Source organism: Vombatus ursinus, unplaced genomic scaffold (assembly GCF_900497805.2).
Source record: "Vombatus ursinus unplaced genomic scaffold, bare-nosed wombat genome assembly UNPS02014773.1, whole genome shotgun sequence".
NCBI classification, from domain to species: Eukaryota; Metazoa; Chordata; class Mammalia; order Diprotodontia; family Vombatidae; genus Vombatus; species Vombatus ursinus.
Window position 1 is genome coordinate 37,277,819 of NW_020954551.1, and position 12,021 is coordinate 37,289,839.

The 12,021-nt window shown below is 49.9% G+C and overlaps 1 protein-coding gene across 1 annotated transcript in view; it reads left to right on the plus strand.

Annotated features, from left to right (window-relative positions):
• Positions 1-12,021, plus strand: part of CAND2 (cullin associated and neddylation dissociated 2 (putative)) — a 52,550-nt gene that overhangs the window by 30,293 nt on the left and 10,236 nt on the right. Inside the window, exons 8-11 of the mRNA XM_027863861.1 lie at positions 3,551-3,843; positions 5,118-5,259; positions 7,020-8,522; positions 9,890-9,985. Coding sequence (XP_027719662.1) covers positions 3,551-3,843; positions 5,118-5,259; positions 7,020-8,522; positions 9,890-9,985 — 2,034 coding nt within the window. The remainder of the gene's footprint in view (positions 1-3,550; positions 3,844-5,117; positions 5,260-7,019; positions 8,523-9,889; positions 9,986-12,021) is intronic.

The window sequence follows — 12,021 nt, forward strand, 5'->3', positions numbered from 1 at the left end:
GTGCTATTATTATCTCCATTTTACAGTTAAGGAAACTGAGGCAGACAAGTTAAATGACTTGTCCAGGGTCCCACAGCTAGTAAGTGTCTGAGGTCACATTTGAACTCAGATCCTCCTGATTTCAGGCCCAATGCTCCATCTACTATACCACCTCACTTCCCTGAAGATAATATTTTGGCTTAGATGTGATGTGGGACGAGTCCACTAATTAATCTCTGTGTTTAGGACCCTGGCTTCACCTCTAAAGTCCAGAGGCCTCTTTGTGACCTTCACCTCTTCTTCCACCCCCAGACTGTCTAGTATTATGCCCATCTTTGCCCGTGCTCCGAAATTTGCCCCGTCTCTGCCATCCCTAAATTTTCTGTCTCATGTCCCAATCCCCAAAACACAAAACTGTCTCTGTTGGATATAATCTGATCATAAACTAATTCCGGCTGATAGGTTAATTTGTCACAGATAACATTGCACTCTGAATCATGGCTTTTACCCCAGGGAGTCGCTAATGGTAGAATATCAGGCACCATTACAGGTAGTGTAGGAAGCGGGACAGAGGCCTGAAAGTGCTTGGTAGGTAGATAGGTGTTTATTTTGGCCGTTAGTGGGGCTGGCCCCACTGCGTGCTACAGTCACACCTCTTTCCAGGTGGAGAAAGCCCACCTCCTCACCATTTTCTCACTCTTTGGCTCTTGAAGGAAGGGCCTTCTCAGGGGTGAAGGGCTAAGGCTCAGAGAAAGGGTGGCAACCCCCTGCTGTGCCAGCACTGACTCCCAGATGTTTGTGTCCTGAGCCCCAGGAGCCCTGAAGGTCTGTGGTTTGGTGGAGACTCAGCAGGGTCTGGTGGAAGGTCTCCTGGACAGAGAAGCCGAAGACAGATCTGAGATCTAGTCCTGGCTGGGCCACTAATTCAGTATATGACCTTGGGCAAATCACTTCCCTTCCAACATTTAAATGTGACGTACAGGGCCCTATGCAAGGAGGTATAAGGCTTAAGAAAGACCCAGTCTCTGCCATCATAGAGCTCAAACTTTTTTTTTTTTTTTTTTTTGCTTAGGCAATTGGGGTTAAGTGACTTGCCCAGGGTCACACAGCTAGTAATTGTCAAGTGTCAGAAGCCAGATTTGAACTCAGGTCTGGAGCTCAAACTCTTGCAAGGGCAGAGTATAAATGAAGAAAGGCACAGACAAGTGAGAGAGTGTAGACTTGGTGTCGGGAAGACCTGAGTTCAAATCCCATCTCTGCTTCAGTTTCCTCATTTGTAAAATGGGGATAATAAAACATGGAACACCTACCTTGTATTATAAAGCGCAACCTTTTAATGCTTCTGACTGGGCAGCCCACCCACTATCACCCTAGGGCCCTGGCTTTCTGATTGGTGAGCCTTCCCTCTTTCTACCTGGACCCAGATTCCTGGGCTGCTATTCCCCAACCATCCAAATGTCCTACTGCCCACCTACCCCTCTGCTTTCCCCCTCTAGCTCTGGGAACAGTAATCAAGGCAATCTATCCATTCTTGGAAAGCACATGTCACTTAATTGCTAACTGACTCTACTCACCAGCCCCTGTGACTTCCCCCTCTGTAGATACTCCTGGCCATCACTCTGTGTGTGTGTGTGTGTGTGTGTGTGTGTGTGTGTGTGTGTGTGAGAGAGAGAGAGAGAGAGAGAGGGAGAGAGAGAGAGAGAGAGAGAGAGAGAGAGAGAAAGAGCTGCCATTAATGTCAGCCAAAACCCCCTGACAGATCACTATAATGAAAACATAAAAAACCACTTTCTTTGGGGAAAAGGATTCATCGCCTCTTGTCTAAGGGCCTCAGCCCATGTCCCCCAAGCTCTGACCCAGCCCCAGTTATTATAGTTCCCTTTGGATGTATAGGGAAGAGGAATTTTAGAGAATGAGATGTTGTCTCTAAAGTGGTCCTAGAAGTGTTCAGATAAGCGTTCTTGGCTCAGGGAATCATGGGACCACAGATCTCAGGTATGAGTGTGTTAGGAGAAGTAGGAAGGGAGTTTTTGTGAGTGTTATGAGAAAAGAAAGTGGGGGGAAGAGAGAGAGAGGAGAAGGAGGGAAGGAGAGAGGGTTTGGAAAAAGAGAGGAAAAGAAAGAAAAGAGAAAGAAAGGAAGAGAGGAGAAACAAGGGGAGAGAAAGCAGTAAAGAGAAGAGAGAGAGGAGGGGGGAAGGAGACGCAGAAAGAGAAGGGAATAGTGTGGGGTGTAGATATAGATGTCTGTCACGTCTGTCTATGAATCAGTGTTGTTTCTGGCTGAGTTTCTTTCTGTGGGGGTGATTATATACGTGCATCTTCATGACCATTCAAAAGAGTGCGTGTGCCCATCTGTGGCATCTTTGGAGGCTTTCCACACGGGCTCCATTGTGCTGGGGCTCTTCCCTGGGGCCCTGCCCATGAGCGCTGCCTAGGTAAGAGATACCCAACATGTCTGACTCCAGCAAGACTCTGGTCCTGCTTCTGGGCCTGGCTTTGCCCTGTCAGTGCATGTCATCTTGGGTGGTCATTCACTCATGGCCTTGGGGGGATGAGGGGGTGGAGTTGAGGTATCTGGGAGAGGTAAAGGATTCAAACCAAGGGTGGGGCTGGTGGATCAGCCATGAACCAGGGCCATCCACAGAACCGCCCACTGTTCGGTCTAGATAATCCAGGGGACCAAGTCCTGGGAATTCAGTGTTATGTAGATGGAACCAGGATTGCTCAATTTGCCATCATGCTTCACCCAGAGACCTGACCTGTTTGATCTGTTCTCCTGTTTTACACACTCAGAGTTCACTTCCAGAGATGCCCGCCCACTGGGCATGACAACCTTATCCTGCTCCCCAACACCAACATCTCAGAGCCGATTTCCCACCAGAATATGTCCATTTCCTGGTTACTATTTTTCAAGAGTCAGGATAGTGTAGTAGGTACAGTGCTGAGGTCAGAAAGACCTGCATTCAAATCCTGCCTCTGACTCCTACTAGCTCTGTGACTGTGGACAAATTAACTAACCTCTCTGATCCTCAGTTTCCTCATCTGTAAAATGGGAACAATAATAGACCTACTTTCATATGGGAGTTGCAACGCCTGTCCCATAGACTTGTGATATTTTTTTGGTTAACAGTAAATTTAGGTATAGAAATAGCCACCTAGTAAGTGAGGAAACTGGGGCCCAGAGAAGTCAAGCAATTACCCAAGGTCATAGCTGGGGACAGAGGCAGGATTGAACCAGGTTCTCTGACTTGGAAGAAGAAGCCAGTGCCTTAGTACATGGTTGCTGTCAGGCTTCCGTAGGATAATATCCCCAAAGAATTTTTAAACTTTAAAGCACTCTGTACGTGGCAGCTATTACTAACTAATGATATCATTAATAACCATTCCTTATGTTGTAATGATTATTATTCTAATATATTGTATTACATTAATCTATGTGTTAATAATAACAAAATAATGGATGGGTGATAATCATAGGTGATAGGCTACCACTACTACTAAGGGGGTGTCTCCCGGTTTGACCTGTGATGTTGACCCCACGAAACCCCATGTGACTGTGCCGCCCCCAGAAAGCGACGACGAGTACAGCGACGATGATGACATGAGCTGGAAGGTGCGCAGGGCCGCAGCCAAGTGTGTGGCCGCCATCATTAGCACCAGGCACGACTTGCTGGAGGATTTCTACCAGGTGCTCTCGCCGGTGCTCATTAGCAGGTTCAAGGAGCGGGAGGAGAATGTCAAGGCCGACATCTTTGGGGCCTACATCTCGCTGCTGAGACAGACGCATCCCGGGCAAAGCCGGCTCCGGACGTCGGAGGTGGCGGGCAAGGAGAACGTTCCCCTCACCATGCTGCAGAATCAGGTGGGGAGGCAGAGCCTGGAGAATGGGCGCAGCAGGGATCCCCCCACGGGTGGGGCAGCGATCAGGGGGAGGGAGCTGGGCACAGTGGGGGTCTTGGGGCCAGGAACGATTGGTCCACTCCCAGCTGCACATTCCTCTCCATTGTCCTTTCGGCTTATGGAGGGTCTTCTGTTCCCCTGACTCCCAGCCCGCCGCAGGAACTTCCCTCGTGGCTGATCAGTTAGCCCCCTGTTCTTTTGGAGGCTCCTGGAAAGAATAGCGTCTTCGGCATTCAAACCCTGCTTCTGTCCCTAGCTGTCTGTGTGAGCTTGAGTTTTTCCCCCTCTCAACCTCAGTTTCCTCATCTTTAAAATAAGGGGATTAGATTTGATGGTCTCTTAAGATCTCTTCCATATGACTCTATGAGCTGTGTAGAGGAAGAAAGGCCAGTAGGGCCTTCCTCCCTCAATTCCGTAATCTTTGATTTAATATGAATTAAATTAATGGAAAAAAAATTAAAAATAAATAAATTAATGGGCAGCTAGATGGTACAGTGATAGAGCACTGGGCCTGCAGTCAGGAAGACTTGAGTTTAAATCTGGCCTGAAACACTTACTAGCTGTATGACTGTGGGCGAGTCACTTAACTCTGTTTTTTGCCTCAGTTTCCTCATCTGTAAAAGGAGTTGGAAAGCGGAATGGCAAAACCACTCCAGTATCTTTGCCAAGAAAATCCAGATGGAATCATGAAGATTCAGACATGACTGAAATGACCGAACAACAAATTAATAACTTAGTTATTAATTATTAAATATAAGTTAAATTTAAAAATTTACAGTTATCCCTCAAATCTAGGAATTCTCGATTCTCAGATGCCTTATGGTCCCAGAGGACATTGATGAGTAGAGATGGTGTCATCTTCATTCTTCCTTCACTGGCTGAATCCATATCATTCCAGGGGGTAGGATAGGATGAGAATTTGGACTCCAGGGGGACTGGGTTCAAATCCCAGGTCTGCTCCTGTCTGCCTGGGCAAATTATTTCTCTTTTGTGGGCTTGAGTTTCCCAATATATTATTAGTGAAATGAGGAAGACCCCTGAGGCCCCTTGTATCTCCAGATCTGAGGTCCTGGGATCAGGGATAGAAGGCCCAGGGCCGCCCCTGGCTCAGCCAGCTGCAGACCAGGAGGCCCTTGCTGAGCCCAAAGGACAGTGGAGACAGCTGAGGAGATTCATGGGAGGAGGGAGAATCGGAGGCTTGTGGCTTGGTCACTGAGCGCCTCAGATGTCCTGCAGGTGCCCCATATTGTCAAGGCTCTCCAGAGACAGCTGCGGGACCGGAATGTGAAGTCCCGCCAAGGTTGTTTTAGCGTCCTTACAGAACTGGCTGGAGTCTTGCCCGGGAGCCTGGCTGAGCATATTCCTGCCTTGGTGCCAGGTAACCGGAGCTGGGGGTGGAGGGCGGGGCTGGGGCTGGGGCTGGGGTCGGGAGCTGGGCAGACCTCCTAGACGGACACAGATCCGCCTCCCCCCACACCAGTCCTGGTGAGGATCACTTCTGTCACGGTGGTGCTTTGGAGAGAGCTCGAGATTCAAATCCAGAGACCTAGAATCAAATCCTGGCTTTGTGTTCTTGGCCCCTCTGCACCTCAGTTTCCTCATCTGTAAAGTAAGAGTCTTGGGGCAGCTAGGTGGTTCAGTGGATAGAGCACCGGCCATGGAGTCAGGAGGACCTGAGTTCAAATCCGGTCTCAGACACATAACACTTACTAGCTGTGTGACCCTGGGCAAGTCACTTAACCCCAGTTGCCTCGCCAAAAAAACAAAAACAAATAAAATAAGAGTCTTGCACTAGCTCAGGAATAAGCAGATTTTGGCCCAAGGGCCTCTCTGTATAAAAATGTAAAAAGCATTCTTGGCTTATGGGGCCATGCAAAATTAGGTGGGGGATGAGATGTGGCCCATGGGCTACAGTTTGCTGACCCCTAGACTAGGTCCCTTCCCGTTCTAAATCTGTGATCCTGTGATCGCCTTATCCACATTATGGCCCCGTCCCACCTCTAGGCTGGCTAAGGACCGGCACCTCCAGCCCCCACCCCCATCCTTTACTTTGATAATGCCGGTCGTTGTCCAGACCCTCGTCCTCTTCCCATTTGTGCTGGCTGGAAGCTGTATAACTGTACTGGAGCATTTGGTTGTTTGTGCCGTAGGGAACTGCCTGAATCTTATCCAGAACCTCTCCCCGTCTCCCTTCTACACCCCTCGTCCTCCCTTCCCAACTCACCCAGTTACTGAGGAAGCTAGTAAAGCAACAGAGATGCCTAGTATGCTTGGACTGTGATCCCAGCTGCTTTTCTCATGCTGAATTAGCCCCTTGGAAAGGAGAGGAATGACCCATCCACGAGTCTCCAGTAGCCCCTCTGGTCCCTGTGCCGCCTTGTCGCTGGATGACTCACCTTTCGCTCAGCAGTGGAGCAGCCAATGAAAACTTTCACTGGTTGGCCTGGTTTTCTTTCATTTGCCCAGGCAACACAGAGTTTATTGGGCCTGCCACGTGCAAAGCCTTGCACCAGAGGCCTTGGAAGACCCAAAGAGGAATAAAGAAACCGCCGTCCCAGTCCTTTGTGGCTTTTAGCATCTCCACCAGCCAGGGACATCAGGAGAAGAAGGAAAGTGTCTTCTCTATACTTGGAGAAGAAGGAAGGCATCTATACTTTTTGTCCCGTAACTGTTTTTGCGACCCCATTAATACTAGAAGCTGTATTCGGAGTCAAGAAGACTTGAGTTCAGATCAAGTCACTAACCTGCTCCGGACCTCGGTTTCCGCAGTAGTAAAATGAGGTTAGGCCCAGAAGGTCCATTCCAGCTCAAAGCCATGATACTATGAAACCAAATTCTTACCTGGGTTTCTGGCTATGAATCACAAGGGGGCTTGGGTGAAAGTATAGTTGACACCTCAAAGCACCCACCCTATATCTGGGTAAACAAGACAATCCATGTGCATAGATTAATTCTCCAGTTGTATACACTGAGGATGGTGCTGAGTCAGCCATTGCATTAGCTAGACACTCTATGATAGGGAATGGGTTGTGGAAGCTCAGCGCTGCTGAATAGCAGGGGTTCTCCATAAAGAATCTGGTTCTCCTGGTGATGTTGTTTCCGTTTCTTCTCCCTGCCCCCACGTACTTTTGGCTGTAGGCATTATCTTCTCCCTGACAGACAGGGCCAGCTCTTCTAACATGCGGATTGATACGTTGGCCTTCCTGCATGTTCTCCTATGTACCCACCCTCCTGAGGCCTTCCATACCCACCTGCCAGTCCTGCTGCCACCAGTGGTGGCTAGTGTGTCTGACCCCTTCTACAAGATAACCTCAGAGGCTCTGCTGGTGACCCAGCAGTTGGTGAAAGTCCTCCGGCCCCTGGACCGGCCCTTGACCTTGGACCCCCAACCCTACGTCAAGGAGATATTCACCGCCACCCTCGCGAGACTGAAGGCAGCTGACCTGGACCAGGAGGTGAAGGAGCGAGCCATCGCCTGTATGGGTCACATCATGGCCCACCTGAGAGACTGGCTGGGGGATGAGCTGAAGCCCACCCTGCTCATTTTCCTGGAGCGGCTAAAGAATGAGATCACCCGGCTGCCCACGGTCAAGGCACTGATTCTGGTGGCGGGATCCCCGCTGCGGGTCGACCTGCAGCCCATCATCGATGATGCTTTGCCCATTTTGGCTTCCTTCCTGCGGAAGAATCAGCGGGCCCTGAAGCTGGCCACCCTGGCGGCCCTCGAGGTCCTGGCACGGAATTACAGGACGGCGCTCCCGCCAGCCGCGATGGAGGCGGTGCTGGGGGAGCTTCCCCCACTCATCGGGGAGAGCGACATGCACGTGGCCCAGGTGGCCGTGGGCTTCCTGACCAGCCTGGCCCAGGCTCACCCCTCCTCACTGGCCAAGGCCAGCGGCCCCATCCTCTCCGAAGTCCTGCAGCTGGTGTACTCGCCGCTGTTGCAGGCTGGCGCGCTGACGGCCATCACGGGCTTCTTCCAGGCGCTCATGGGCACGCGGGCCCCACGCCTGAGCTACAGCGAGCTAAAGAAGCAGCTCACAAGCCCCATCTACAACGCGGGTCCGAGCTCGCCTCCCTTCCACAAACAGGCGCACCATTCGGTGGCCAGGTGCTTGGCGGCCTTGGTGGTTGCCTGTCCCCAGGAGGCAGCAGGCACCGTGGGCCAGTTCATCCGGGATGCCCAATCCCCCCGCTCCAGCGCAGGCATCAAGGTTCTGGCCTTTCTGGCACTGGCCGAGATGGGCCACGTGGTGGCCGAGATGGGGCCCCAGCGCGAGTTGAAGACTGTTCTGCTGGAGGCTTTCTCATCACCCAGCGAGGAGGTGAGGTCAGCAGCCTCCTACACACTGGGCTGCGTGGGTGCCCGGAACCTCCCCGAATACCTGCCCTTTCTGCTTGGGGAGATTGGCACCCAGCCCAAGAGGCAGTACCTGCTGCTGCATTCGCTGAAAGAGACCATTGGCGCGGCCCCAGCAGAAGGCCTCAAGCCCTACGTGGATGACATCTGGGCCCTGCTCTTCAGGCACTGTGAGTGCGCCGAGGAAGGTACCCGCAACGTGGTGGCCGAGTGCTTGGGGAAGCTGGCCCTGGTGAACCCCTCCCAGCTGCTGCCCCAACTGCAGAAGCAGCTCCTTGCAGGTAAAAATGAAGGGAGGTGCTGGGGAGTCAGCTGCCCGGGGAGGGGGGCGGATCAGAGGGACCCAGAATCACATGGAGTACCTAGAGATTGCTTCCTCTCCCCTCCTCAAAGTGCCTCCTTGGTGTTCTCATCCCGGAAAGAAAAAAAGGGGAAAGCAAGTCAGCTCTCAGTTACCCACGTGGGGGTCTCATTCTAGAGGCCCATACTGGCTTCCTTCCAGCCCACTTGGAAAAAAAAAAATTCCGCAAAACCAAGCAGCACAAAGACTGTCCCTGACAGTGTATGCAGTATTCCATACCCATGGCCCCCCACCTTTGCAAAGAGATCGCTGCCCACTTTAGATGGGGCTGCCTACAGAATTCAGCCTCATTTCGACAATGTCACTTAACCTGTCTCCTTCAGTTTCCTCGACTGTAAAATGGGAATCAAAAAATCCCAGAGTTGTTGTGAGGATCTGATGAGATGATGTTGTAAAGCTTTGTGCACACTTGGAAGCACTATATAAATGCTACCTATGTTGTTGTTATTATTATTACTATTATTTCTGTAGCACTCTAGGATTGCCAAGTCCCTTTCTTCTCACTAGTCCTGTGATATAGATAATGTAATTGTCGTTGTCCACTCAAATGTTACTCTTCTTTGGGTCCGGACCTATGATTTCATCAAGCGTGTAGGGAACTCCATTGTTGCTGAAACAGATCAGCTGTTGTTTGTGACTCCTTGTCTTGGAGAATCACCCAGAGCTCTGGAGGTTGTGATTTGCCTAGGGTCACACAGCCAACATGTGTTAGGGGCAGGATATGAACCCAGGGCTTCCTCATTCCAAAGTCAGCCCTCTGTGTGTTACCTGGCTCACTCTCCCATTTCCTCACCAGGTAACTGAGGCTTAGGAAGGTGGTGACTTGTCCCTGGGTCTTGAAGCTGGCTGGTTTAGAGTCTGAATTCTCTTTATCTCAGAGCACTCTGTAAAAATGATCCTAGGAAAGATTTCACACATTTCACACCACACTCCGAAACAGAAGTGGGTTGGAATGGGTGTTTTATATTATCCCTCTTGTTCCCGTTCCTCAGAGTGGATAACTGAGAGCTGGCAGTAAGTCGGGTTCTTTCCCATGCGTTCTCCCTGACCATTGAGAACAGAAGAGGGCAAAGGCCAGGGCTGCCCCCGCAATGATAAGAGGTTCCAAATCTGAAGGAGCACCAGCACCAGGAGTGAAGTGTTGATGTCGCTTTCTCTGCATGATGGTGGGGAGGGAGACTGGGCTTCCCGTGGAGGCAGAGGGTCCAGCTCCACCCACAATGCCATGACTGTTATCTTGAATTGGCCCATTCCCCTTGGGTCATGCTTTCTTCTGGATCCCGGCAGGTTCACCACACGCACGTAGCACCGTCGTCACCGCCATCAAATTCACCATTTCAGACCAGCCCCAGCCTGTTGACGTCCTCCTGAAAGACTGCATTGGTGAGTCCAGAGCCCTGGGTTTTTGGTTACCTGGCAAGACTTTCACCACCGAGTACAAAGGGGTGAAAGGGCAGAACCACTACAGCAATGAATGAGGTCCCAAATCTGAAGGGGTTCCATGCTGGGACAGGCTGTGGAATAAAGTATTGGCATCACCTTCCCTGTGGAGAAGGGGGATCTCTGCTCCCTCCTCAAATGATGAGACCTGTTCTTTGTTTAATTAAATGTAGTAAAATGTAAGCTACTTGAGGGCAGGGCTTGTTTTTAATTTTGTTATTATATCCCTGGTGGTTTAGTACACAGTGTTTTGTACGTAGTAGGTACTTAATGAATGTATATTAATTTTGGATTAGATTGATCTGTAAAATGGGTATAATAATCCCTGCCCTGTTTCCTTTATGGAAGATGCTGAGAGGATCAAATGGGATGATGGACTGACAGCTATTTGAAAATGAAGATCCCTATACAAATATATGGGAACAAAGATGAATTGAGGGGGGCTTGGACCCTTCCAGGGCCACCCTACACACACACACACACACACACACACACACACACACACACACACACACACTCTGCTTCCCCAGGCTATGGACTAGGTGGAGAGAACAATAGGATGGGAAAGGTTGGAGTGTATCTGTGTGTGAGAGAGAAAGTATGTGTTTGTATGTGAGTGAGTATGTAAGTGTATGTGTGTGAGTATATTTGTGTAAGCGTACGTCTATTTCCCTGAAGAGCCAATGCCTTATTCATCTTTAGGGGATAGGGACCAGACCTGCGATTTCAGTGCTTTGTGAGTAAATGAATGGAGGCATTTATTAAGCTCTTACTGTGTGCACCCAGTACACGGCACTCAGAGCTGGACACGCAAATAGAGAAGCCCTGGAGAAGGGCAGCACCTTTGGAAGATTAAGGTGCCATGATCCTTAGGGAACAGTAGCAAAGCAGATGTTCCCTCTTCTTTTATATCCTTTCCACTAATAAAATCACTTCACTTGCTGATGTTGAAACTTTTGAGGGTGTCAAGAACTTTATTCTTGGATATGGAAGTCCCAGGTGAGGAAATCCCTCTACCAATGCACGCTGGCACCTTTTCTATAACTTCCAGTCTTAGAGGTTTTCCCAGGGCAGGATCACAAAGCCCACGTGTCAGAGTTTTGGGACTTGAACTCGAGTCTTCCAGACTTTGGGGCAGGCTTTCTGCCCACTATCCTGTGCTGCCTGTCGTCACATTTGTACAGGGTTTGTCATTCTTCCTGGGGCTTTCACTTATTATTTCATTTGATCCTTTCCATACCAGGTCACCTGGTTGACTTCTGGTGAGCTTGTAGTCCACTAAAACCCTCAGATCTTTTTGAGACAAACTGCTGCCTATCCATGTCTATGCCCATCTTCTACTTGTGAAGTTGGTTTTTTGAAACTCAAGCATAGGATTTCATGTTTATCTCTATTAAATGCCATCATCACATTCTATTCCAGCCTGCCAGGATCTTTTTGGAGCCTAAATGTCATTCTTGTAAGAGGGCTTCCAAAGTTGCTGGGTCATTACCAAGTTGGGTAAGAGCTCTGGCCTTGGAGTTCAGAGTAGGAGCTGAGGTGAACACCATCTTCAATGCTCCCTACTCACGTCCCTCAGGATGAATCACTCCATCTCCTTAGGTCTCCCTTTAAGGGAGAGGGTTGGATCGGATAGCCTCTGAAACCCCTGCCAGTCCCATTAGACTGTGATGTCCTCGAAGGCAGGGGCTGTTTTCTGCCTTTCTTTGTATCCTCAGCACTTTGCACGGTGCCTGGCACACAGCAGGAGCTTAATAAATGCCTGTTGACTTGATTTGACTATATCTAAGAGCCTGTGAATATAACTCTTATTAGCCCGGTTATACAATACTCAAGTGTACAGTAGCCAGGTAAGGAGGCACAGTAGTAGAACTTGGTTTTCTGATGTTTTTATTTAAAAGCTAGATCATCTCATGGCTGCCCCACTCACTCTGTGTGTGTGTGTGTGTGTGTGTGTGTGTGTGTGTGTGTGTGTGTGT